Consider the following 26,397-nt stretch of genomic DNA (forward strand, 5'->3'; position numbering starts at 1 on the left):
ATAGCAAAACAAAGTGAAATAAAATAAACCTCATTACTGTACATAAAAGAATTGATTATTGCACATTTCTTTGTGTGACTGAGACTAGCTTTTGTTAAATATAGATTAATAAACAACAGGATTACTACTTTTGTTAAGATTATTCTTTTGAAACAAAAGTAGCCAATTTCATATACATATTTCTCCCGCCTCTTTTATAAACAGACGATCAATTAGGAAACAATATTTACATTTATATTATGTTTTCTTCTTCCACTATTCCTTGGTATTATTAACCTGAGTTAAACTGTACTGTAAGGACATTCTGCCTCCTTCCCCCCCCCCCCCCCGGTGCTTTGATTCTAAAGGATTATGCATTGTGTCCACATATTAACTGGATACATATGATTCAGTCTGATCTCCTAGGCATGATCAGCAATTCAAAGAAATATACCTGTACTGTTCATTTTCCCTAAATAGGAGTGGTGTGTAATCATAGTTTTCAATCCATAGTAATATCAAATAAGGAAGCCTTCTCTAGTCTGCAGACTGAAAAGGCTGGCACTGAAGCTCAGTGAAGGACTTCGAACTATTTAAGAAACAAAAAAAAGGAGAGAGGAGAAAAGCAAGGTATGGAGAACATAAACAGAATGGATTTTGGATTTGTTTCCAATTACTTTGTAGCAGCTCTGGGCTATATCTTTGTATCATGAGGAATGGGGATTTAGGAATACAGAAGCCAGCGGCATTCTCAACCCCTATTTTAATGTGTTTCCCAGACTGTAGTGATGCATTGGAGGATTTTTTTTTCTCTACAACCCCTGCCAAACCCATAATATATACTAGTTGTACATAATTTTTATTTAATATTTTGATTGTAATATTAAAATGTAATACAAACTAAACTGAAACAAAAAGAGAATAGAAAAAAGTAAAAAGTGTAAGAATAAAGAGACAAAGCAAAAGTAGGGCTATAATAAGGAAAGGGAAAAACAATAAATAAATATATGAAGAACTGATGTCCAACTCCACAAATGTAATGACTTTTCATACCTTCTAAGGTTACAATTATCTCTTCATTCTATATCCCACATGTTATCTATTGGACAAATCCTTAAAGCATCTTTTTTTTTTCAGTCCTGGTGTCAGCAGAAAGTCTGGAAAGGGTTGCAGTGGAAACAACACACCTTGTTTTAACCTTGATCAAATAAACCAACTTTATATTTCTTCCTTTTACTTCTAATAAGCTTTATTCATTCAAATATTGTTGCGGGATTTGATTGCTCTTCATTTCTTCTTTGTCCCATCCCCCAGAATTCTTTGAGACATTAGCAATCTCTTTTGTAAATCCAGCACGAAAAATTACCTAGGTCACTGTCCTGGTTTATCATCTATATATCCCTTTTAAATGATAAAGCCTCAACCAATTTCTTTCATACATATCTTGTGTCAAATGAAGAGGGAAGATATTATATCCATAAAAGGTACAAATTATCTATATACGATTTTTCCCAAGAATCTCAGTATAATTTGTAAAATCCTTGAGCAGGTAAATTCCTTAAACCTCCCTGACTTTAATCTCGCTTTCTCCCTCCTTTCTGCCAACCATGTTCACTTGGAGTTATTGGTTCTTTATGTGGTTACTTTAAATCCAGTCCCCACCATCACCACCCCTATATTTCCCCTTTTAAAAGAAAACCAAGGCTCTAGCTTATAGGTGAGTGCTGCAATGCATGTTCAGCCAAGAAAAACATCAACAAACATAACATTCCATTTACTGCCAAAGGGATTATTTAAAAAATCTGGCTCTGTCTATTTAACTATCAACATTCTGTGACTCTTGAAAGCTGTATAATAATACTTGTAACTGACAGGTGTAAAAAATAAATTCCCAGATAGTTTACAGAACTTTCCTAATTCATTCCCAGAGATATTTAGAGTCCTGAGTTGATTACTAGAAAGAAATATTTATATTCCTCAGGGAAACAAATATTAGGCTCTACTGTGGAGTAATAACTTGCTAAGTAGGTTAGTTTCAATAGAAAATGCTTCTCAGTTTCCAACTTTCAGTTCTAAAGTGTAAATGATATAGAGTATATTAGTTTAGAAATTGAATATTGTCTTAAAAATATGACACAGCCTTATCTAGCTGAGGTGGCACAGTGGTTAGAGTGCAGTACTGCAGCCTACTTCAGCTGACTGCTAGCTGCAATTCGGCAGTTCAGATCTCACCGGCTCAGGGTTGACTCAGCTGTCCATCCTTCCAAGGTGGGTTAAATGAGGAACCAGATTGTTGGGGGCAATATGCTGACTCTGTAAACTGTTTGAAGAGGGCTGTAAAAAGCACTATGAAGTGATATACCATGTTTTCCCAAAAATAAGACCTCCCCAGATAATAAGCCCAACTGGGCTTTTGAGCACATGCACTAAAAAATAAGCCCTCCCTGAAAATATTGCAACACAGCAGCAATCATGAAGTGACCACACTCGCAGCATCCTGCACTTCAAAAATAATAAGTCCAAGCGCTTATTTCAGGGGTTGAAATAAAATAAGACCCTGTCTTATTTTTGGGGAAACACGGTATAAGTCTAAGTGCTATTGCTATCTACAAAAGAATGAAAAGTAGTTATGTAGTAGTAACCTGAAAAACAATTACATGTTAAATGTTAGATCTGACTAAATTTCCCTTTCCAATCTGTTAGCTTTATGCCTCAGAAGTTAGATATTTTTGCTAAGTGATCAATGAGTTTTGGATTTGAGAATTTTAAGAATTCTCAAGTGGATACCATCAGGATCCAGATATTTGTTAACTTTGTATTTTCTGAAATTACCCTATAATGTGTTCTGTTGTTCCCTCCCTTTGTTTTAGTTGTTGCAAGTTGGAGGAGACTTAGGCAAGGAATTCATTATGCAATCTCCATATCCTCTTTGAGCATCACATTTTCATTCTTTGTCATCTAATGATTAAATAGCTTTAATCTCTTGTTTATGGAAAACAGATCTCTCAGCAGTCATACTAGCTGTAGAAACTTTTCATTGCAGTGAACTGAATATTCAGTTCTCCATTAACGAGCATATTTTATAGTCAATGAATTCCAAAAAATTAACAGAATTGTAGAGTCAAGTATTTTTCTTTTTTCTGCTCTATATCTCATGGTAGTCATTTTTGTTAAATGACCCAAATATTCCAGATTTGTAAAATGCATTTCATAAATTTTAAATTTCTGTTGCTTCTATCTTCTGCTTAATTTCTTTTAAAAAAACATTGAAAATGTTTTAAAATTGTACTTATAGTGATTGATCCAATTTCCTCTCTTTCCAGTTCTAAAGTATCTTTTAAATATTGTATGGTTGTATTTTGTCTTGTTTTGATGTAATCATTATTTGCAGTCTCCTTTCTAACAAGCCATACCATAGGACTGTGATGGTAAACCCATAGCACACAAAGCCTTCTCTGCTGGCATGCAAGCTGTCACCCCAGCTCAGCTTGGCTGGCATGTGCGCGTACTTCCCAGCTGGTTTTTGGGTCTCTGCTGTGCATGCACAGGGGCAGGGCACATGTGGGAGATGCACAAGCATTTGTGGGGGGGGCACACATGCACGGGGGTCACATAGCAATAGCAGTTAGACTTATATACTGCTTCATAGGGCTTTCAGCTCTCTCTAAGCGGTTTACAGAATCAGCATATTGCCCCCACAGTCTGGGTCCTCATTTCACCCACCTCGGAAGGATGGAAGGCTGAGTCAACCTTGAGCCGGTGAGATTTGAAGTGGCCTGCAGTACTGCATTCTAACCACTGCGCCACCTCAGCTCTTACATATGCGGGGGTTCACACGTGCATGTGGGGAGGTTGTACTCATTCATGGGGGATTGGCACACAGAGGAGTCACACGCATATTGCATTATTGGGGGGGGGGTTGTGTGCCCGTGCGCTTTCGGCATTCAGGGCTGAAAAGGTTATAGGAATTGCTTTTTTATATTTTTGGCCACAGTTGAGCTCATGGTTATTAATCTATTTAGCACTTTCCCTGGATTTCTTTTCTGGGGGTGGGCAATAGCATTTTTTATTTAGCTTTTGATTCTAATATCTTTCCCTGCCTTGATTTTCCTTCCATTATAATATTTTAAGGAAGAGTCCCACTTTTTAAGGGGGAAGGACTAAGAGTTGGGCCTTACCAGATTTCACATGGTCAATAATTGTCTCTTTGTCCTCATAATCAGGGATTCATCCAGGAAACATCTTTATAATATACCTAGTTTCCTTCTCTGGCATGCTTTTAGATGGCTATTTATATTTTTTAAAGATGTAATATCCTGTAAATCAAAATCTACGTTCTGACTGTATAGTAATAACCTTGGATGACTTTTATACTTGGTGATTGTGGATTGTGCTTTGGTGTAGGTAAAAATTTGGTTTTCCACAGGTCTCTTTTACTTTAAGCAACATAAAGTTTCATGCTTCTTTGTAAAGCACAATACAAATTTCCATAGGGAACCAGGACTAAAGCAGTAAGTCACACTCCATTCAGCAGGCTGCTGAAATAAACAGGGATAACGCATGTTACATCCCTTCTCAGAACTGTTGTTAGGAGGAAAGGAAACATCTGCTTGCATTAATTGTTCTTTTATTGGTTTCATTGTCTTCCCAGTGTCATTTATTCAATGGTGGGGTTGCATCATTGTGCAAGTATTATAAACTATTCAGTAAATATAAAGAGATTTCTCTTGGTCTGATACTGCTACTTTTGTGCTTTAGAAAGCGAAAACATTGTTTCAGAATAGTAAAAAAACCACATTCGAAGCCCTGTCTGCTCGCTGATGTGTACCCATTAGTGTACTGCATATATGTGTATATACATCTGCATCATTTTCTATTAGGTGAACAGACAATTAGGTGCAAATAAGCCAAAGATTGCTAAAAATCAGAGTATTAGATTTAATATGAAAACAGAAGATATGTACCTAGAGTTTATTCAATTACCCCCCCCCCCCACACACACACACACATACACACAGAACAGATTGTGGAAATAGTAAGTAACAAGGGAAATATATAATTCTAGGCTGTTTATAAGGCTGGTTGTTGTAGACCTAATGATTTCAGATGCAATTATTATTGTGGTTTGTTGCATAGTTAACCAGATGCTTAGACTGAATTTGATATTGTTAGCAACCTAACAAATCCTTCCCAAGAACCTGATAGGCAGATGTTGTTGGATGGTGTTAAAAAGTATTGTCCCAGGATATAAGGTCGAAATAAAGATGACTTTTGTGGTTGACTGGTGATGATTTTGTCAATGCCAGCAGTGTTCAAATGCTACTCCAGATGTTTTGGCACCCAAAGCACCTGTTATTATTGCTACTATTTTTGCTTTCTTTTGCCACAGTCATTCTATTTGCAGATCTTTGAATTTTTGTGATTACCCCCCCCCCCCTTCTTTCTCTTCTCTTCTGCTTTCTCCAGGTAGTGCCACACTCATTGTCCAAACTTTTCTGTTTTCTTATCGTTAAGTCTGGAGTATTATGTAACCTTGCCTTTGAATTCTAAAGACCCAGAAAAACTTTAGCTTTATTTCTATCACTTTATCTATTTTGGGATCCCACCATTCTTGCTTGCAGGCAAATGGCATTTCTTGCAGATCTTTCAATGCACCATTGTTAATACTGTATCATGCCAGTGTTTGTCGTCAATCTCTGTGATCTTGCAACAACTAACTGATCTTCTTGCAGCAGCTAACTAGGTGGTCCCGTGTTTCTTCAGCTTATTTGCAGAGGCGGCATTTGTTGTCTGTTGCTGTCTTCTCAATGCTGGCTTTGTGCGCATTTGTTTTTAATGCTTGGCCATGTGCAGCCAGTCCTTCTGTCTGTTTCATCAGCTTCCCTCTTCTTAGCCACTACTAGATCTTGTAATCTGATTTTCCTGCTACTTTTTAAAGATAACTAGCCATGCAATCAATATTTGCCTTGCCATGTCTCTTTTCTATTCTTCACTTGGTCTAAATATTATTATTATTAGATTTTATATGGTGCTTTATTGTGTTTTACTGCAGTGTCTGCATTGCTGTTCCTCTTATTCACAGTTTAGACTCGCTTGGGGTTAAAACAGTTTGTACATTTCGTAAATAAACATCTTCAGGCTTAATGTGTCCCTATATTTAGCTTTTTATGTAGAAGGAAAGTTCTGAATAGGTTTTAGTAATGTTGATTATGAATGCATTGCTGCTGCTATAAAAATTTGGAAAGATGTGTTCTTATATTTAAACAGTTCTGAGGGTAGATTTTTTTTCACCAATTACCACAAATAAAGAATAGTTTATTAATACCTGATTAAGTTGAAAAATCATTCTTAAAGTACATTTCAGGCAGATCTGTTTTATAGTCAGTGTAAAAATTCCATGTAAAATCCATATTGGAGAGAATTTTCTTTGATTAATTTATTATATTAATGATTCTTACTAAAGCAAACATATGCATGAGTCATGATGCCTTGGATTTAACATGGCAGTTCAGAAATCCAGGCTCTCCTAACTATGGAATGTTGTATATTTGTACAACCCTAACTATATTATGATTGTTTGCTGATAAAAATAGATGACAGTATTGTGAAGTGAAGACAATGACACATCTGAGTCTTGGAAGGCGTGCTGAGAGTTGACTGTGTATGAATATGAAGTACACTGGGTGGGGTTTCTTTTGTGTTGTATCTTGGCATTGAAACTGAAGTCTAAAGTCAGGCAAAGTAGCAGGTCTTGTAAACTGCACAATGTACATTCAGCAAGGATTCTTCTCCAGGTTCTAATAGACATAATCAGGGGAGTTTAGAGTTAGAAATGTCTCTCCCAGTATTAATTGAGCCACAGGGAAAAATATAATTTATCATAGGGTGTTTTCTCTCTCTCATATGTAAAGCAATGTTTGTAAAAACGGGGGAAACATTTAAATTTGTTCCTTGTCAGTCTCATAATCTTGAATGGAATGCCTTTTTTCTTTGATAGAGTTGCTGCTAACTAGTGGAACAAGTCTGGGTAACAATAGGGAATCTGGGACCCCAGGGTGCTGACGTTAACCTAAACCACCTTCCCTAATCTAAGTGTCCTTTTAACGTATAGATTTCAGATCCCAGTACTAGCCGTTCTTGTTTGAGAACTCTGCACCCATACATATAAAGCATGCTCAATTTTTTAACTGCTGGAGTGATTTCATATTGTGAATTCCACTCATATTTAACTGAAGCCTTTTTTTCTGGTATCACCCATAGCAGGACTACATGACCAGATAGGTTTTGGCTTAAATGGTGTCGATTTCACCTCATTATAACCCCCTTTTATTGCAAAGTGAAGAGTTGATATGCACTGATTCATAAGTTGATGATTGATGGTTGAATGGATGCCCAATTTATGACAGCACCTAAATTACCTATCTGATCTCAAACAGGTGGGACTATACTAGGACATTTCAGAAGAATAAGCTAGATTGGGAAATAGTAAAACCTGGAAGAAGGCAATGGAATACTAATGCCTATTGGATATCTCCATGAAGTAACCAGAAGAACATTTCTCTTATAAAATGTTTTTATTTTACTTAGCTTACTTTATTGCAAAACAGAATGAAAACTTTGCATTTAGAATTAGCCATGCATCCTTCAAAGTTAGGTTTTTAAAATGTATATAATCAATGCTTATAGAGCAAAGGTTTATAAATTTCAGACTCTGAACTGTTTGCTCACAGCAGTGTAAGTGTCACCCCATCTGGGCAATCTCCTTTGGCCAAATCAAGTAATAAAACTGCTTATTGTTAGAGCTCTAAGTGAAAGAGGACTCTAGAAGATATGTGAATGTATTCTAATATGCGTGTTCTTACTGTGTGACTGATAGAAGGAAAATATGTTCCTAGCTTTGGGGCTCCTATTTATTCTGTAAAGTTATGCCTTACCGGGACTGTCTTATGCTAAAATATATCTAGAATTACAGAGGCACCACTAATATTTTTAGAGCATAAGGTTGCTTCAGATTAGTTGATAGCTGTGAAGGTCACTATATTCTCTAGATGGACATTACTCGGTTCCACCATCTCCTTTCTTCCTTCTTGGTAAAATTCATTTACCATGGTTGAACATTCAAGAAACAGTAGAATTAGTTTTCTGTAGAAATGATTGCTTTCCTTTGCCAAAATCATATCAATATTTGACTGGCTTTGGGCACAGCCCATTTCACTTTATTAAAAAAAACATTTCTTTCATTTGAGTATAATAGGAGCTAAGTGACTGTGCTAATTTGAATAGCAGCTAATTGTGTCTGAGATATTGCATTGTAACATGCATTGTAACATGCATGCATCCACCATACCATTTTTTCCAACTAACTTTCTGTTGTTCCTTTTGCATTGCAGAGTAAAGAAGTTGGACAGCAGCTCCAGGAAGACCTGATGAAAGTTCTGAATGAGCTCTACACGGTAAATCCAGTTTGCTCCCCCCTCCTTTTTTAGACAGTAGTGGCAAATTAAAAAGTTTACCTTCCTCTGTGTGCTGCAAAATTATTATTTTTTTCTTCTATTGTTTCATTTTAATTCTTTGGTTTCATCCCTGTTGCCTTTGCTGCTGTTGTGGGATTATTTTCTACATTGAGTGAACATTGGTGAGTGTTTAGTTAAATCACTGGGCTCTTCGTTGGATGATAGTATCAGCTTTGAGGTCCGTTTTGGCTGCAAATGGACCAAACACAATGGGTTCTTTCATCCCAAATGTAGGAATGCATGAAGCACAAGCTTTGTTATGCAATACACTTTTATCTAATTTATTATTTGCATTAGATGCTTGTATAACATTTTTTAAATTTGGATTTTTAGAAGATTGGTAGCAGTAGGTTTTGATTTAGCAAACCACATGCTATATTATCTATAGCCTAGCCCTGGTTCCCAGGGAAGAAAGTTAAGAGAGTCTGTTGAAACCCAGCCTTTTGTCAACTGAGTACAAATGAATATTCAGAAATGTTACAGCCTTAAAATGCTAGTACAAAGCCAGTAAAAAGATGGCTTGTTTTTACTGAGCATGACTACTGCATTATAAATAAAGAGAAGGATTACAAGTTAACACGAGTGTTGTGTTGTTTTTAATTCTCAGAGTAACATTTTGGATCATATTATCTTTATTTTTCAAAGATGCTGTTTACTATTTGATAAGTAGGTTTGAATGAAGCACCAAAGGAAATAGCAAGGGAAACTATATGAAGTGACATGAAACATTAGTTTATTTATTCTGCTAATTAAAATAATACATTGCTGCATAAAAACATTCCACAACATTCTACTTGCTGCCCATTGCTGTCCTGTTGTGCCCTTCCTCTGATATCTGAAATGTCAGATCTAATATGATCTTTGCATGCTCCACATATCAGCCACATTACCTACCCATCATCTAGATTATATATATATATATATATATATATATATATATATATATATATATATATATATATATATATATATATATATATATATATTTATTTATTGTTGGTTCATTGAGCAAACCTCTCTTTTCCTGCTAGTTGTTTAAAATTACCCTCCCGTGAGGTAATAATTAAGGTAAGATTCTAATCGTTTTGTTCAATTTTCAGCTACCTTTCCTCATGCTGATTGGAAATTATGATGGCTTATTTCCATCCTTTCTAGAGATCACTAGATTGAGGAAAGCAGTTTTTACATGTTCTACTTATTTTCAGTTGTGAAGACTTCCTTCCTTTTCTGTAATTGTGATAACACAAACACCAAGGAAGAATCTGATTGGCACAAAAGTAGGCATGTGCTTATAAAAATTCTGGCCATTTCTTCTTTCATGCATAAATGGGAAATATTTAATATTTACTAAACCTGTTTCAGGTTTATTAAACTTAGCAACTGAGAGCATATTACTTCTATTTTTAAATTTGGGCCCTTTGAATGTTTTCTTTGACGTTTTTCCCCAAACACCAGACGGTTTCTGGATTTGGTTTGGTCAGCTAGGGTGATTGCGTTGGCAAATACTTTTCTCCACACCCTGTTGCCACATGAAAAGATGTTTCATAGAAACTCTTGAGGCAAAAGCAACGAGACCCTGAAATGAAGTAGAACTAGTAATCATGATGGCCTAGATATAAGCTGATTTTGCAATTTTGTCTAATTTATATAAATCAGCAAATAACACAGGGATAAAGGTTGTATCTTATTATAGGCAAATGTTAGAAACTGTCTTCTGGCAACTACAAAGCCTAAAACATTTATATGATGTTTCTTATTATTAAACTGAATTCCAGCTGCAGATGTTCAGGATTTTGAACATACAACTGGTATGGTGACATTGCAGAAATGTTCTAAAATGAATTGAGGGTGTGCCTTGTTTCTGGCTTTTAACCTTGCTTTTTGAAAAAAAAGGAGCCCTAATAATATTCCTATAGGAAGGATTTTATACCAGTTTATAACGAATTCATTGAAGGAATGTAATTACTAGAGTGCAGTGTAGCATAACTGCAAGGAATTTAAAAATATTGATTTGTATCTCCCCTTTATGAATCTATATAGATACACTACATAATTAGTGGCTACTAAGCATATCACCTAGCCATTTTGACTGCCAGATACTTTTACATGAGAGTAAGTAATGCTATTGAACTTCTGGGGAAAAGCTATGCCAATTATTAAAAATAATAGTAAATTGGGGCAGGGGATTGACAAATTTCATAGTGTATCTAGGGCAGAGATAACTTTACAATAAAGCTGCCAGCGTAAGTACATTTGAAGGATGGAAGAAAGAAACCTTGAGTTAAACCTCTGAAGATATAGAAGTCAATTACATTTTCCAGTGAGTATCTGGAAATTTGTACTTTCAGAGTTGCAAGTTTCTGTTAATGTAGCAATACAATAAAGTAGAATTAGTTCATGTAGACATATTTCCTGTCTGATTTACCTAAGAAGGCTAACATCAGTCTTACAAGTCTGAAAGTACAAACTTCCCATTGCCATTTTTAACTGCTTGATCCATTAGGGTAGGCCCTTCGTAAGTTTCTTTCTCTGACCACTAAGCCACTGGGGCTTATGTCTCTCTTGTTTCCTAGGCAGCATCTCTTTACCTCTTTCCACAAAGTCATCCACACATTCCATTACAAATGACCTTTAAAAAGAAATCCAGATTTGTATGGTGAAAAAATAATGACCCTTGATCAAATAGAATGCTTCACTTAGTTGTTGCCTTTGGGGAATAGGAAGATTAATTCTAAAATGAGTTGAAACAACGAAGAAGGTATGGTACAGATTTATTAACCTGGATAAGAATAGCTTTAATTAATTCATTCTCTATTTATTGATTAGCTATATATACTTACCACCTTATGCAGCATAACTCTGGTCAACAAAATACAGGTAGTGCTTGGTTAATAACCAGTCATTCATAAATTTGAACATTTGAAATTTGAATGAGTGATACTTATGATAGATCCGATTAGTTGTGGCTTTTGTAGCATCTCCACAGTCACAGGATCATCATTTGTGACCTTCATTGCTGACTTTTGACAAGCAAATGGGGAAGCCTGCAAGAGGTTGCAAGTGGTGACCACATGACATCTTACTCAGTGGCATTGTATGATTTGTTTAATAACAGTAATCAGAAATGCCAGAACTCCCATCTCTAAATGGTGCAGTCAAATGATACTCTACCATACAACCACATTGCTTAGCTATGGAAATTCCATTCCCAATTACCATCATTAGCTGAGAACTATCTGAACAAAAATAACAAAACTACAGAATTAACAAAATTGTACAAAAATAACAAAACTCAAAGAAATAAAACCATTTCACACAACCAAGTTGCAAATCTACACATGCTGGGCTCAACTCTCATTCTCATGCTAAACCTGTGAGAAGGGGTTGAGTGTTAACCACATTCTGGAAGGTGAGAAGGATAGAGTAGTAAGAAATAGAATAATTAAAGGTATTTGCCAGTTTGGTCAAAGAAAAAAATACTTGTTTTTTTGGTTTATATAGTGTACACTGATAGAAATAATGTATATATTTGAAATCCATTCCAGGATTGTTTTTTATTTTTTAGCTTTGCACAAAATACTCATTTCACATTCTCTGCCTTTCTAGGTTAGCAAATGTAGCCCAAGCCAAAATAAACTACTAGTGTCATATGTATGTTACGAGTATACATTTATCCTCTGTATTAATTCACTAGACTTTTAAATTTAACATCCTTCTGATAAAGTAGACATTATTCTACAAAATCTTAAAATAATTAATCAATTATGAAAATGTCATGATTGTTGGAATTATTGTTAATATTATCCTGATGATCAATTCAATCTTTATTACGGTCACAGAGCAGCAGTCTTGGTGATCAATACTAGAAAAATATACCAGTTACAAATTCAGGAAACAGATAACTCTGAGTGAACATTTTTTTAAGAAGGTCCTATAGGCAGGAAAAATATTGATACATCCATCTACTTGATGGATTTGGAAACATTTGCAATATCCTCATTTATCTATCTAAATTTTAACAGCAAATTAAAATTGGGTTAAAACTACATGAATTTACTTTTCCAATAGTAAGATTAATTTATCTTGAATTCCATCAGTTTCTTTCTTAAGCAATTTCTCTAAATCGGCACAATCTGTGGTTTTCTAGGTGTTGCTGGATTACGCCTCACAGCATCAATTAGCAATGATTATGCTGATTTGTGTTAGGAATTAAGATTAGGTAAGATCTACATTGCTCATTCTTGTGGTATGAGAGCAAGAAAAAAAATGGAACAGACAGAATGTATATCTCATTCTACCAATCAATCTCTGGCTTATTTACAAGGGATGAGCAAGGATTTCTGAGTACCACTTTTAATCTGCCAGAGAAGCAAAATAAGATTAACCCATCTACAGAAGCATGTCCTAAATTGGATCTGAGCAACTTTTCAAGTTTTCTGGATTTTTAGGAGTTGAAGATGACACATTGCACAGACATCTTTTAAAAAAAATAAAAAATCTCTAATTAAAAATCATACTAAAGTAAGTTGCATAAGCAGTTTTGGGGTTTTTTTTTAGCCTTAGTTGGCAAGCAAACTAATTGCACTGCATTCCTTCATGAATTACTCCTTCCTTTTCAAACCTTGGTTGATTAGCAATTTTAAACAGCCAGGAAATATTTTTTTTGCTGTATTGAAGACAGCACAAAACAAATCTAAGCCTGCATATTTTAAGATTATGATGTGAATTTGATTTGTGTGTGCCTTGTTCTATTTCTAAGTCTATCTATTTCCTAAATTAAGAGTTAAGGAAGAGGTTACAGAGTTCTGTGTCAATTTTCTCTCAATCAGGTTAGCAGCTAGTTTCTCTCAGCTGTAAGATCTTAGATTGTCATTCCTTCAAGTCCATAGGAGACCATTTGTCTTCAGTAGATTTTCTCCCATTCAGATTCCCAGTGTTCAGTTGATTTTTTTTAATTGATAAATGCTTTTGGAAAATATAAAGAATTATATGTTTCCTCTTTTCAGTGTTTTGCGTTATCACTCTCAATTATACATCAAAGGCATTTATGTTTAAAGCAGGGAGAAGACTGAAATCTGTTACTCTTATGCAGTACATGAGAAGATTATACAAAGTAATTTTTAATTCTTTAGAAGTTTCTTTACAGTCAGTCCATTAAACTTTGTTAGGCGAGTTCTTATTGATTAAGACTTTAGCTTTGATTTGAAAAAATGAGTTACAGACCTCCCTCTCCCACCCCCCACCCCCAAATGGTATCCCGCAATTCCTATAATGATTTTAGTTTTTTCTTGGTAGTTGAAGGCTGCATCTATTAAATCTTCTTCTCTTCTGGCTTAACTTCTTTCTGATATGAAAGATATAAGCTAATTCAGAAAATCCTTGGTAACGTTCTGCTGCGTTGATGCTTATGCCTGCTACTGCAAAGGTGAAAATAACATCATTTAAATGTTGTGTATATTCTTCCCAGATACTGTTGAAATAATAATGTTGTTCAGATTTATTTCAGATACTTTTTCCCCAGTATGGAAGAATTTTGCCCATTTGTCAAATTAATAGAGCTCCATTTCAGATGAAAAACATTCTTTAAAAATTGGGACAGTCCTTGAATTAATAAAGCTTGTTTTCTCTTTGAAGATTTCCAAGAAAGGCATTTGCTAATAGTCCTTACTTTAGTCTAAAGTAGATAAGTATTTTGCCTTACTTAACTGTTCTAGTTGATCATTTTTTCTTATCATAAAGTACCATTAAAAATTGGTTAAAATATCTTATGTCTGCACAAATAATTACTTTTCTATTTGACTTAGGAAAAATCATTATAGCTATATTCACTGAATTCGCAGTATGAAAGTTCAATAAAACTTAACTCTAGCATATTTTGCATTACTTTCTTCAGTGTATCTCTAACTCTTTCTAGAATAGATGTTTCTGCTTTATTATGTTTTCATCTCTGGTAGCATTTTTGTGTTCTGCTAATATAGCAGTACCTAGGTTGATTATAAATATTACTCAACATGACTTATTCTAAGAGTGGTTCTAAAGTCTGCTTTTTGTTGCAAAGATAAGATATGTGTCTCTTCATACTTTCTGTTCATCTGGTAAATAGCTATATATTTGTTTTGCTCTTTGAATCTATATATTCCTAATGAAGCAATCTACTTTCTTAAAATTTTATAAGCTAGATGGTTTTTCCATTTCCAAGTCTATTTTGTGATTTATGGATTCCATTTTTTGATCATCATAAATGAGCTTTGCCACCTAGCTTAAGCTTGCATTCTTGACTAGGCAACAAAAATAACACTTTTCCTTCCCCCTCTTGAGAGCCTTATATGATATCAGTCTCATTGTGCAGGTGTTCCTAAAATAATGCCACTGAGTTTTCTGGCCTTTTTCTTTTCTTTGTGTGACACATAATCATAATCTTTGATCCTGGAAGTTTGATCCAGGACTGCTCTTAGTTTTTCCCATGTAGCAAGTCAAAAGGACTGAATCCCCTAAATGCCTACGGCACTTCGCTATAGACAAATAATATATAAGGAAATAAAGCCAATTTGGTGTAGTGGTGATGACATTAGGCTTGAAACCAGGAAACTTGTTTTGTTCTCTGTTACAAAAATACCTGAGTTATCTTGGGCCAGTCACTTTCTGTCTAGAAAGGAGAAAGTGGAAAGCCACTTATGAAAAACTTGCCAAGAAAATTTGTCCAGGCAGTCTCTGAGAATCAGACATGACTGAACAGAAGGGAAAAAAATATACAAGGAAGCAGTCCATTCCAAAATGTTGGTATCATTTCATGCATCCTTCTTTAACATGTTTTCAAGAGCCTTCTGCAGATAATCCTTCTGTCTGAATGTCATACTGAGAATGTCTTACTTCCAATATCTCCGAATCTGTGTACAAATTCTTAGCAGTTATTTTCTTGAAATACCAACAAAATGATTAATCTGGTCTTACATCAGGCCTGAACAGTCTTTGAAGCACAAAGTCTGAAGTGGTACAGTATTGGAAAGTAAGCAGGGCTGTATCATGGTCAGAGGGAAGTTTTTCTGTGTTGTCTTCTTTAAAAAGGGAGATGATCAGGTTCCTATTTTGTAAACAGTATTAAGTATAGGATAATTAATTTTTTAAAAGATGAGTTTTATTTTCTTTATTCAGTTGGGCTATTCAAAACAAAGTCCTTTGCTCATTCCTATGTGTGTGCCTTTCACCGTAGGCCCCTGTAGGTAGGTGTGAGAGTTCTAATTAAAAGAGAGAGGGAGAAAGACAAGGCAGGACCTGACAAAATAGATGTTCATCTAACATCTTAATATAATCCCTTCATGGGAATAGTGTGTGGTATTCATAATAATACCTAGACTCCAGGACTGAATCCTTATGTAATTGCTTTGACCCTGGACTGTCAATCTGGGCACAAAGATATGGATCGACAATGTTGACACATCTTTAAATATCTGAAACCATTAAAACTGGGATTTACATGGTTTTGATGCCTTGTGCCAGATGTTTTTCACTAGAAGTAATGAGAATGGGGTACGTGGAAAGAATACCTCTCCTTCCTGTTTAAGGCAATTCCAAATGTCACCTTTAATTCTGTTCACTGATAATTTTTCAGAATTACCACATACATAAATTATGCTTCCTTTAATAATGAGTGGGTTAGCATTTTTAACTGTTACTTCTTCCTGTAACTAAGGAGTGTTGCTTTAATTGCTCCAGAAGGAGTAACAAAGTGAGAGCATATATTCCACCTAACAAAAATTACGGTCAAGTTCAAATTGAGGTGAAAGATGACTCGGGGGGCTTAATGCTTGAAAACTGGAAGGATTTGAGGCCAGAGTTGGCTTGGAGCAGGATTTTACAATTGGAACATACATCTCTTCTCTGTTTGAGAACACATTTACAAAGCAGTTATTATTGGTTATTAATATTTCATGAAAGTCTGTGATGTAATTGGAAGACTGCATATCATTTTTTAAATCAGTTTTTACATTTTATTATACCATCAAGCTACCTTGATCAGAATCTGTGAGAAAGAGAGGATAAACTTGATTTTCAGTAAATAAACCTCTATTATCTGTCTGTCTGTCGTCTTTCTTTCTTTCTTTCTTTCTTTCTTTCTTTCTTTCTTTCTTTCTTTCTTTCAAAAGTTATTTTAAACCTATATAAATGATGTGTTAATTAACCTAAGGAGATAAATTGGAGATTCTTAAATTTTTTGATATTTGATCCTTGCCCAGTTCAAAAGCTTACCGAAAGGACCAAAATGCAAAGAAGGGCAGGAATCAAAATGTGTGGTTCAACTATTAGAGCTCACTTATTTGTAACAAACTCCAGTGAGAAAGGGAAAAGTCAGTATTGATCCAAAACAATGGAGGGACTGTAGAGGAACAAAAAGAAAGGCTGCTTGTTAGCAGAGTCAGCCTCTGCTGTCTATGTTGCCTTTTGTATTGCAGAGCAGGATTAGCACTGGTGGAGCATGGACTGCCATGCAGTCAGTTAAAAAGTGGTCTCTCTTCTACTAATTGCTTTTTAAAGTAAATATATCAACTTCCTGGGGTAAACAAAGGGATACTATTTAATGACCCTTTTCTCCTCATCCTACATAAGAATTTCAGCTGGAAAAAAATTGTACTTCTTTCTTAGCTGTTCCTCTCTCTTTCCTACTTTCATCCGGCCTTTTATAGTCTTGTGCTAATAGGGTGTATCACTTCATGCAGTGGAAGTTAAAATCGTTGGAGCTCTGTTGTATGGACTACAATGGAAATTTGCACTATGCAAAATGACCAAAGTTGATGTCCTTAGCTACACCAGTCCAATAGGCAAACTCTCCAATCCGATTGGCCTGGTTAAATGGCAGGGCCTGTAATAGAATTTTTAGATAAATAATCTTGAACCCAAGTAGAGTTTCCCACGTTCTGGAGCTCTGCTAAAGCTGAAACCTTAACTTTGTCATTCAAACAAATATAAGAAAAACTCCTAAGAATTTTGGACATAATGTATTGAGGAACAATAAGAAATAAGCTGAAAGGACTGAAATTTACGTTATGTTATACTTTAAAAAAGAATTTTATAAAATGGTACAGGCTCTCGACAAATTATTTAGAATGTATAAAAAGTGTTTTATGTTGGAAATGAGGAAAATGTGAAAGATCAGTTTATCATGGCTGGTGGGGTTCAAATATACAGAGTTAAAAATAAAGAATTTTAAAGATTCATATTCATTTGAAAGCACGATTTTTCTTATTAGAAGTAATGGCTAAACAATTAGAAAAGCATATGGAAAGCTGTTTTTATATATGATAACTGCTGGAAGATTATTTCATGCACAAAAATGGAAAGAATCTGAAATACCCACAATGGAGGAACAGCTGGTGAAGATGACGCAATTAGCAAAGATGCAAAGTTGACTTGCCTGACTAGAGAAAGGACAAAACCCACATTTATTAATGACTAGAAGCCTCTTATGGATTTTTTGCTAAAAAATGAAAAAAAGGAGCTTGTGATTTATGGGTTGATGATTTAAAAAGATAGATTTATAGACAGAAGATTGCTATAACTTTAGAAAGAGAGGGTAAAATATAAATGTACTTCTAATTGTTTTCACTATCAAAAGTTGTTTCTTTATAACTTTTATTTTCTTTCCTTCTCTATTTCTTCACACTTTTTCACTCATTATTGTTGTTTTTTCTTTCAAAATTGGTATTGTTCTTATTCATTTAAAATGTTCTTTAATAAAATTTATTTGTTAATAAGAAGAAAGAAAAACTCCCAGAAAACCTTGACCAACAGAATTAGGAGGAAGTAGAGGAGGCCCTGGTTTAGCCATCAGAATCACATGAGAGTTTTAAAATGTTCAATACCTTTGCTGATCCTTTTGAGTTCTATAGGTGATTCTTGTGACCATTCTTCCAGCAATCATTCAAAGTTACAATGGTGCTGAATGAACTTTGGTTACGACTGGTCCTTGAGAATTCAAGCCATCCCATAACCCCCATGATCACATGATCATGATCTGGTACTTGGCCGCACTTAAGACCAGTTGCAGTACCCATGATCAAATTCGCTGGGGTAAGTCTTCCCCACCCACATACACTCCTTTAGCCCCTCTCTGCTCATGCTGCACCAACTAATCATGCCCCCTCCTAAACCCCACCGTGCCTCCCTTGTGCACCTTCCCTGATCCTTGCTGCACCTCTTTCATACCTTTACTTTTCCTCACCACATCTTCCTTGCTCCCTTATTCACCTCCTTGTATCCTTATTGCGCCCTCATGAATGCTCCTTAGCCCTTGCTATCCCTCCCTTGCACTCATACACACTCTCCTTGTGTTGTGCCATGCCTTCTTTCCACCCTCTCCGAGCCTTGCCACACCTTCTTGTACCCCCTTGTGCCTTCCCCCACCCTGCAGCAGCCATTTAATCTGCTTGCCAGCCTGCTTGTGAGTTACCTGGGACTTATAACTTCCTACCAGGTTCCCCATTGATTTGATTGTGGAAACTGACAGGAAGTTGCCTTGCCTAACAATGATGGGATCTTATTAAGGATGACAGTCGGGACTGCAGGGATTGCTGTTGCTAAGTGATGCAGTCCCACTTTACGTCTGCATAACTTAGTAATGGATATTCGGGTCCCAGTTACCATCATAAATTAGGGACTGCCTGTACAGTAGGCTTGTAGAATAGTTATAGGTGTTTTTCTGTTTGAATTTTAAGTTTACATTGAAGGCATTGATTGACTAATGTTCAGGTGTTTCCAAGTGGAATTTTTTTAAAAACCGAAAGAGTAAGGTGCTTCATAAGTGAGTCTTGCCTTTGCAGGTAATGAAGACCTACCATATGTACAATGCTGACAGCATCAGTGCCCAAAGCAAGCTGAAAGAGGCAGAGAAGCAAGAAGAAAAACAGATTGGTAAGTCTGTGAAGCAGGAGGAAAAGCAAACTCCACGCTCCCCTGATTCAGCCTCCAGCGTCAAGTTTGAAGAAAAGCATGTCCGACGGAGCTCAGTCAAGAAGATTGAGAAAATGAAAGAGAAGGTGAGTGCACAACAGGGTTAACTGCTGGGTAATTGCAAACCTCTCTTTACCAAGAGCAGCTGCTGAGTGTTTGCTGTGAATCTAATACACAATAAAATATCTATCAGGGCGTTACGGGGAAGAGCTATTTAATGGGGAAATAGCAGAAATACTGACCTAATGGCTCAGGGATTATTCTGAGATCTAGAAACTATATTTAAATATGTGTATTCATGAGACGGAATGAGGAGGTACAGGAACCAAAATGCGTAAGAAGGTTGTTTTGCCATTCATCCGTTTCTTCTTATCACATGTCAACTATGTAAATATATTCTAACTGAAACTCTGTTTAGTATGGTACATAAAGTTACTACGTATCAAGCAGTTAGCAGTTTGATATTTAAATGTTTTAACTTGCAGAGGTAATGTAATATAGGGCCATAGGCAGAGATGATGTATTTAAAAAATTCGGGGGAGGGGGAAGCTTAATATTTGCAGTAGACTACCTTGGATACGTTGCTTTAAGAAGTAATATTTTTAATTGGAAAAGTTAATTGTATTGAGATACAGAAACACAAGCACGCTTTTCTTAGGATCACGCATGAAGCAAGTAAAGTAAATATGCGTAATCAATGGATTTTTCCCCCCTCTCTTGTTCTTCAATACAGTATACAAATAATCATCAAGTTACGACCATTCATTCAGTGACTGACATTCATTGGCTTTCAGAGTTAAAACAGTACTGAACAAAGGGACTTACAACTGGCCCTCCAAATTCTGGCCTTTGTAGCACCCCCACAGTTCCATGAACAAAATTCAAGCACTTGAAAACCAGCCCTGCACTTATGACCAATTCCAGTGTTCCGTAGTCACTTGATTGCCATTTGTGACCTTCCCTGCTGACTTATCAAGACCAGAGTCAATCGAGAAGCCTGCAGGGAAAAGCCTGCCTTTCTTTGCTTGCATGCACTGTGGTCTCTTCCCTCTCTTCCATTTCATGCACACATCACATCTTTGCTCATTCGCCCACACTATACCTCCTTCCTCTCTGCACACCCACAAGCATCCTCCTTCCCCACCTGCTAACACACACACACATACACGCACCAAAGGCATCTTCCTTTCCCAGTCCTCCCTCCTCTTGCAAGCAATGTCCCCATCAGCCCTCACCTTCCCTGGGCTTCCCTACATTTTCAGCCCCCAGCATTTCCTTCCCTGAGTCTCTCTATTCTCACATTGCACTCTATGTCCTACTTTCCCAGCCTCCCTTCACTTGTACCACATTGCAGCACCCCCTTCTCCAACTTGCATGCAGCTTGTACAGGGTCTTCCAGGATCTTCCCCATCTCTGTGTGGCACTGTCACTCTCATTACCTGTGGCTAATGTGGTTAATTCCTGCTTAATGACCCACACATTTTGGGATTATGACAGCATCTGGGACTGCCTGGATCATCATCACTAAATGATATGGTCATGTGACACTTTATGACATCATCGCTTAACAATAGCAGTCCTGGTCCCAATGACTTGGAAACTACATGTAATTTGCCCTTATAGGAAGATTTATTACATGAAACCGCTGGGCGAGATCATTCGGAGGCACGGGATAAAGTATCACCAATATGCGGACGATACTCAACTGTATCTGTCCGCCCCGTGCCAACTCAATGAAGCGGTGGACGTGATGGAACAGGGTCTGGAGGCTGTTAAAGACTGGATGAGAGCAAACAAACTGGTGCTCAACCCAGACAAGACCGAGTGGCTGTTGTGTTTTCCTCCCAATAATTTGACCACCGTACCATCAATCAGGCTGGGGGGACAAAATTTATACCCCTCAGATAGGGTCCGCAACTTGGGAGTCCTCCTGGATCCACAGCTGAGTTTTGATCACCATCTATCGGCTGTGACCAGGGGGGCATTTGCCCAGGTTCGCCTGGTGCGCCAGTTGCGGCCCTACCTGAATCGGGAGGCTCTCACGACAGTCACTCGAGCCCTTGTGATCTCTAAGCTGGAATACTGCAACGTGCTCTACATGGGGCTGCCCTTGAAGAGCACCCGGAGACTTCAGCTAGTACAGAACGCGGCCGCGCGAGTGATTGTGGGCGCACCTCGGTTCGCCCACATAACACCTATCCTCCGCGAGCTGCGCTGGCTGCCTGTGGATCTCCGGGTGCAATTCAAGGTCTTACTTACCACCCATAAAGCGCTCCATGGTAGTGGATCTGACTATTTGAGAGACCGCCTTCTGCCAATAACCTCCCTGCGTCCCATCAGATCGCATAGAGCGGGCCTCCTCCGTATTCCATCCGCCAGTCAGTGCCGACTGGCGACTACCCGGAGGAGAGCCTTCTCAGTTGCTGCTCCGACGCTATGGAACAATCTCCCCGTGGAGATTCGTACCCTGACCACAGTCCAGGCCTTCCGTACAGCCCTCAAGATCTGGCTAGCCCGTCAGGCCTGGGGATAAACTCTTCCGCCCCTCCCGAATGCTGAGAGAATGTTGTGTTTTTAGTATTTTTCAGTTATTGCACATTTCTTTTTATGTTTTGTCTTCACTCCCCTTCCTTGTTATTGTAAGCCGCCCTGAGTCCCCTCAGGGAAAAGGGCGGCCTATAAATGCTATTAAAATCTATAAATCTATAAATCTATAAATCTATTGGAGGTGACTTCAAAGGTTATTGTACCCACTGGCTATTTGCTATGCAGTGAGTGTGAATGGGATTCCTGGTTCCACAGTCTCAGCTGTGGAATTTCCTTTTGCTTCAGATGCTGTTGACCACTACCATCATAAACCTTTGGTGACAGTTTAAGACCTCTTCACCAAATATTTGTGTAAACAGATGCTGCTGTGCCTTCCCATCTGATTCAGGATAAATAAATAATTAGAGCCATTAACAACTTTATTCTAATTATTCCAATTTATTGTAAAATATTTTTTAATCGTCCTCTTTGGATACTTTTCAAATAATAAAAGCAATCAATAAATATTGAATTAGCTTTAACTTTATGATGAAGGTTTAAATTATTTATGTTCCATATATGCAGTATTCACGTATTGATTGGACTAGGTCAGGAAGTGCTGTTTCCTATTCTTATGGGCAGAGGAATGTAAATATGTGTGCAGGCCTAAGCTTCCAGCTGCTTAGTGCATTTGGTATATTAAGTTCTAGTGATACATGATCAGTCCCTGTAATTTGGATGATTTGGGTATCAGATCTTTGTTCACACTTGGCTCTTTAATACCTCCTGCTGATGTCAGTCCTTTGTGTCCATATTAGCGCCAAATACAATTCTACAGGGATCTTCAGGATGCAAACCTGCTTCTAGGATTGGATATATTAACTTTATGTATTCCTATGAGCCACTTTTTGGCCATCTATTAGATTACCCTCCTGTCTCTTCATGATTCAACATTTGAGTTATTGTTATATGATGCATTTATTTTTCCTAAAAGTGTTAAGATTTCTTAGTCTGGGTTAAAAAGAAAGTAAAATATTTCTTGATTTTGCAGATTTTTTTCCCCTGCATTCAAGGCTATTACTTTCCTCATTTTAATTATTTTGTAATAAAAATCCACTTGTATATTTTTCAGCGCCAAGCAAAATACACAGAAAATAAACTGAAGGCTATTAAGGCAAGGAATGAATATCTGCTGGCTCTGGAAGCCACCAATGCATCTGTATTCAAGTATTATATCCATGACCTGTCAGACCTCATTGATGTAAGTGTACTTTGGTGGTGTATTTCCTGAATGATTCTGCTTCAAGCCTCATTATGTTGTTCTCCTCAGTTAATTTCTTCAATGGCAGAAGTCCATATGGAGATTTTATCTTTTATCTGTGTTCCATCTGTGTTTCATTCAATTATCAAAGAACAACAGCATTTAAACACAGTACTAATTAAATAACCAAACCAAATTTTGTAATTGTCAGGTACTTCCCTTATTTTATCATTTTTTGAGTTTGCATACTCCCCAACCTTTATAGAAAGCTTTAGGAACGATCTTAACTTACATCCATCAATGGAACGTACTATAAAATAGCCATGTCTGTATCTCATAGTTTTTTATGAAAACCTTATGTTTTTTTCTTATTTTGTGTATTGACTTACTGGTTGAATGATTTCCAGGAATTACAACAGAATGCTTAAAATGGTTTGCAGTTCATCTTAAATGCCTGAAAGATTCAAACAACCTCATTTATCCAAATGATCTTGGAACCAACTCAATTTGTTGAGAGGAATGGTGAATTTTCTTAAGGTTATATAGGAATTCATGAAGTTTACACAAAGAATATATCAACATTTCTACTCATTCAGTGGATCTACAGCTGGTCTTTCCTCTAGGATACACATGCTGGCATGTTTAACATGCCTTACATGGTTTATCACCACAGCAGTCAACCCTATGAGATTGAGCTGAGAAATAGAAAATAGTCATGTGTAACTGGTCTTTTCAGTCCCAATGCAACACATTTAAGGAAGATATGTGAAATAAATGTTCAAACAAGCAAATCATTAGCCTCTTTCAGTACAGTGCCCATAGAAGGCTAGTAATTTAAGGAATATTGTAAAATGCAAAAAATAAGGAGGAGTGCTGAGAAATGAGCTGGAAAACTTAGATGAGTTAATTTTCTTCTTCTGATTTCCAATGGGGATTATAAATTATAATTTCAAATTCAGATTCCATGAATGGAAATAGAAAAATAGAGTCATCTATTCTGTTCCTATCTATTCCCACACAGATTACTTAATCTGGTTTTATAGAGAGGAATGCAATGGTGGGAAGTTATTCTATGAAACCAAAACCTGCATCTGAGAAAACTTTATTCATAAGGCTCCAACTCCGATAGAGTAAACCATATATTAGCATTAATATTAGTCTTCTTGAAATTTCTGGTGCCTTCCTTCATTGGCAAGATTCCCATGATTTCTTTTCCATGATCTGTGAAAAACACGGAATGTTAATTTGGTTGCAAAGCTGAAACTGCTGAATATTTATGAATGAAAATAGCCTTGACATGTGCAGATTCTCAATCAACCATTTTTTGTTTTTTTTTAAACCCCTATTTAGTTTTTATGCTTCTTGACTAAATTTATTGTTTATTGCCAAAATTTATTGCCTGCTTCCAGTAAAACCAACAATTGCTGCTTTACAAGCAGACTCTCAACACCTGCTCCAAACTTTTGGCACTGTCCCCAAACGTGTGACAGTGAACAGGTTATGGGAGGACTTAGTTTAACCATTTATGCTTCTCTCCTGTCTTTCTGATTCCTTTCTCTGGCACATGTTCATTTCATTCATGGCATTTCCGTTCCACCATTTATGTGCAATTCTTGTCTAGTACAGGCAGATGTAAACTTGTGACTTCTATCAAACAAATAGATACTTATCCATTCATAAGTTTTCCTTCCTTCCTTCCTTCCTTCCTTCCTTCCTTCCTTCTTCTCCTTCCTTCCTTCCTTCCTTCCTTTCTTCCACCAGCTGAAACCATTGTCCCTCTTCTACTGATACATAGTTTTTTCTCAGCCAGTGAGGCAGGAATTTATTTTCATGGAATTTGGCTTGAAAAATAACAGATTTGTTGTCAGTAACAATATAATAAATGTAGAAAATACTTCAGATTTCTATTCTGGATGTTGTCTGTTTCTTTATCAGCAGCTACATGATTACGTATCTTATTTCACAAGTTTTTGCTCTTTTTTTTACATGCTCCTACATTGACATCCGAGCAGCCTATAATAGGCATCTTTCTCTGGAAGCAGGCAGAAGAGTATTTGTATTTCATCCATAGTGGGAAAAGCATCTTTGAGTTGCAGGATTGATTTCTTCAAGAAAGGCTTTGTAGTCTCCTCTTTTGAAGTACCTTAAAGCCTTCTTTTACAGAGGCGTATTTATTATTTCATAGACCTAATCAGCAAGTTCTTGATATAATTAGGCAGCATGAGCAAGGGCCACATGCCTATGGGATAGAATACATTTATTTTGATACCCTGCCTACATCCATTTATTCATACAATGCCATACAATGACAAACATATACTTATTTTGTATATTTTAGAAAAGCATGTTTCCTAGTTTTTGAAGACTTATTCTAGATAGTTCAACTGTGCAATTGCTAAATCATGTTTAACTTTATTTTCAAGCTACTTGTGTACATTCTCTACAAACTAATTAGCTTTTTCCATCAACTGCCGGCAGGCCTGGGGTTGATGAGTTCCCCTCCCCTCTCGACTTGTATGGCTGTATGACTCTTGTGTATTTTAATTACATGTATTGTGTTTGTATCCCCTTTCCCCTTTTGAGTTGTTCGCCGCCCTGAGTCCCTCCCGGAGAAGGGCGGCATACAAATAAATTAAATCTTAAATCTTAATCTTAAACTAGATGTCAGATGCACATTTTCTCTGCAAGTGTTTTTTGTAAAAGTTCTTAATATCTGGTGTTCTAGTCAGTATATGAATGCCAAAACAGGAACACAGTTCTTGCCTAACATTTAGCTCTGCCTTAAAGATAACTTTTCTACTGTGTGAAGTTTTCCTGAGATTTTAGTTATAGGGTCTTAGCTAAGGAAAGTAATTGGTGCCAATCCAGTCAGTTTATGGTAAAAGAACAACACTGAAGGACAGAGTGAGAGACTTCTGGGAGCAGAAGAACACAGAATAGTCCCAGTTCAGAAGATTGAATATGGCTCTAAGAGGATAAGTTATTGTGGGCTGGATCAGTGGATAAATCAGTCTAAATCAGGAGATTCTGTTGTGTCAGATTGAACTGTGTTTTATAATTCCACCATCTAAAACAAATTGCTATATAAATCTATGTTTTCAATTTAAGCAATTGGTTGACCTAATCTGGCACAATACAAATTGTTTCTGTGATGCATTCTTTTTTTTAAAAAAG

The 26,397-nt window shown here is 36.6% G+C and overlaps 1 protein-coding gene across 5 annotated transcripts in view; it reads left to right on the plus strand.

Annotated features, from left to right (window-relative positions):
- SRGAP2 (SLIT-ROBO Rho GTPase activating protein 2) overlaps positions 1-26,397 on the plus strand; it is a 207,071-nt gene that overhangs the window by 108,365 nt on the left and 72,309 nt on the right. For all 5 annotated transcript variants that reach the window (XM_032217258.1, XM_032217259.1, XM_032217255.1 and 2 more), the window contains exons 5-7: positions 8,370-8,432; positions 19,307-19,522; positions 23,095-23,223. In XM_032217258.1, the coding sequence (XP_032073149.1) occupies positions 8,370-8,432; positions 19,307-19,522; positions 23,095-23,223 (408 nt within the window). The remainder of the gene's footprint in view (positions 1-8,369; positions 8,433-19,306; positions 19,523-23,094; positions 23,224-26,397) is intronic.

The sequence above is a fragment of the Thamnophis elegans genome, chromosome 5 (assembly GCF_009769535.1).
Source record: "Thamnophis elegans isolate rThaEle1 chromosome 5, rThaEle1.pri, whole genome shotgun sequence".
NCBI lineage: Eukaryota > Metazoa > Chordata > Lepidosauria > Squamata > Colubridae > Thamnophis > Thamnophis elegans.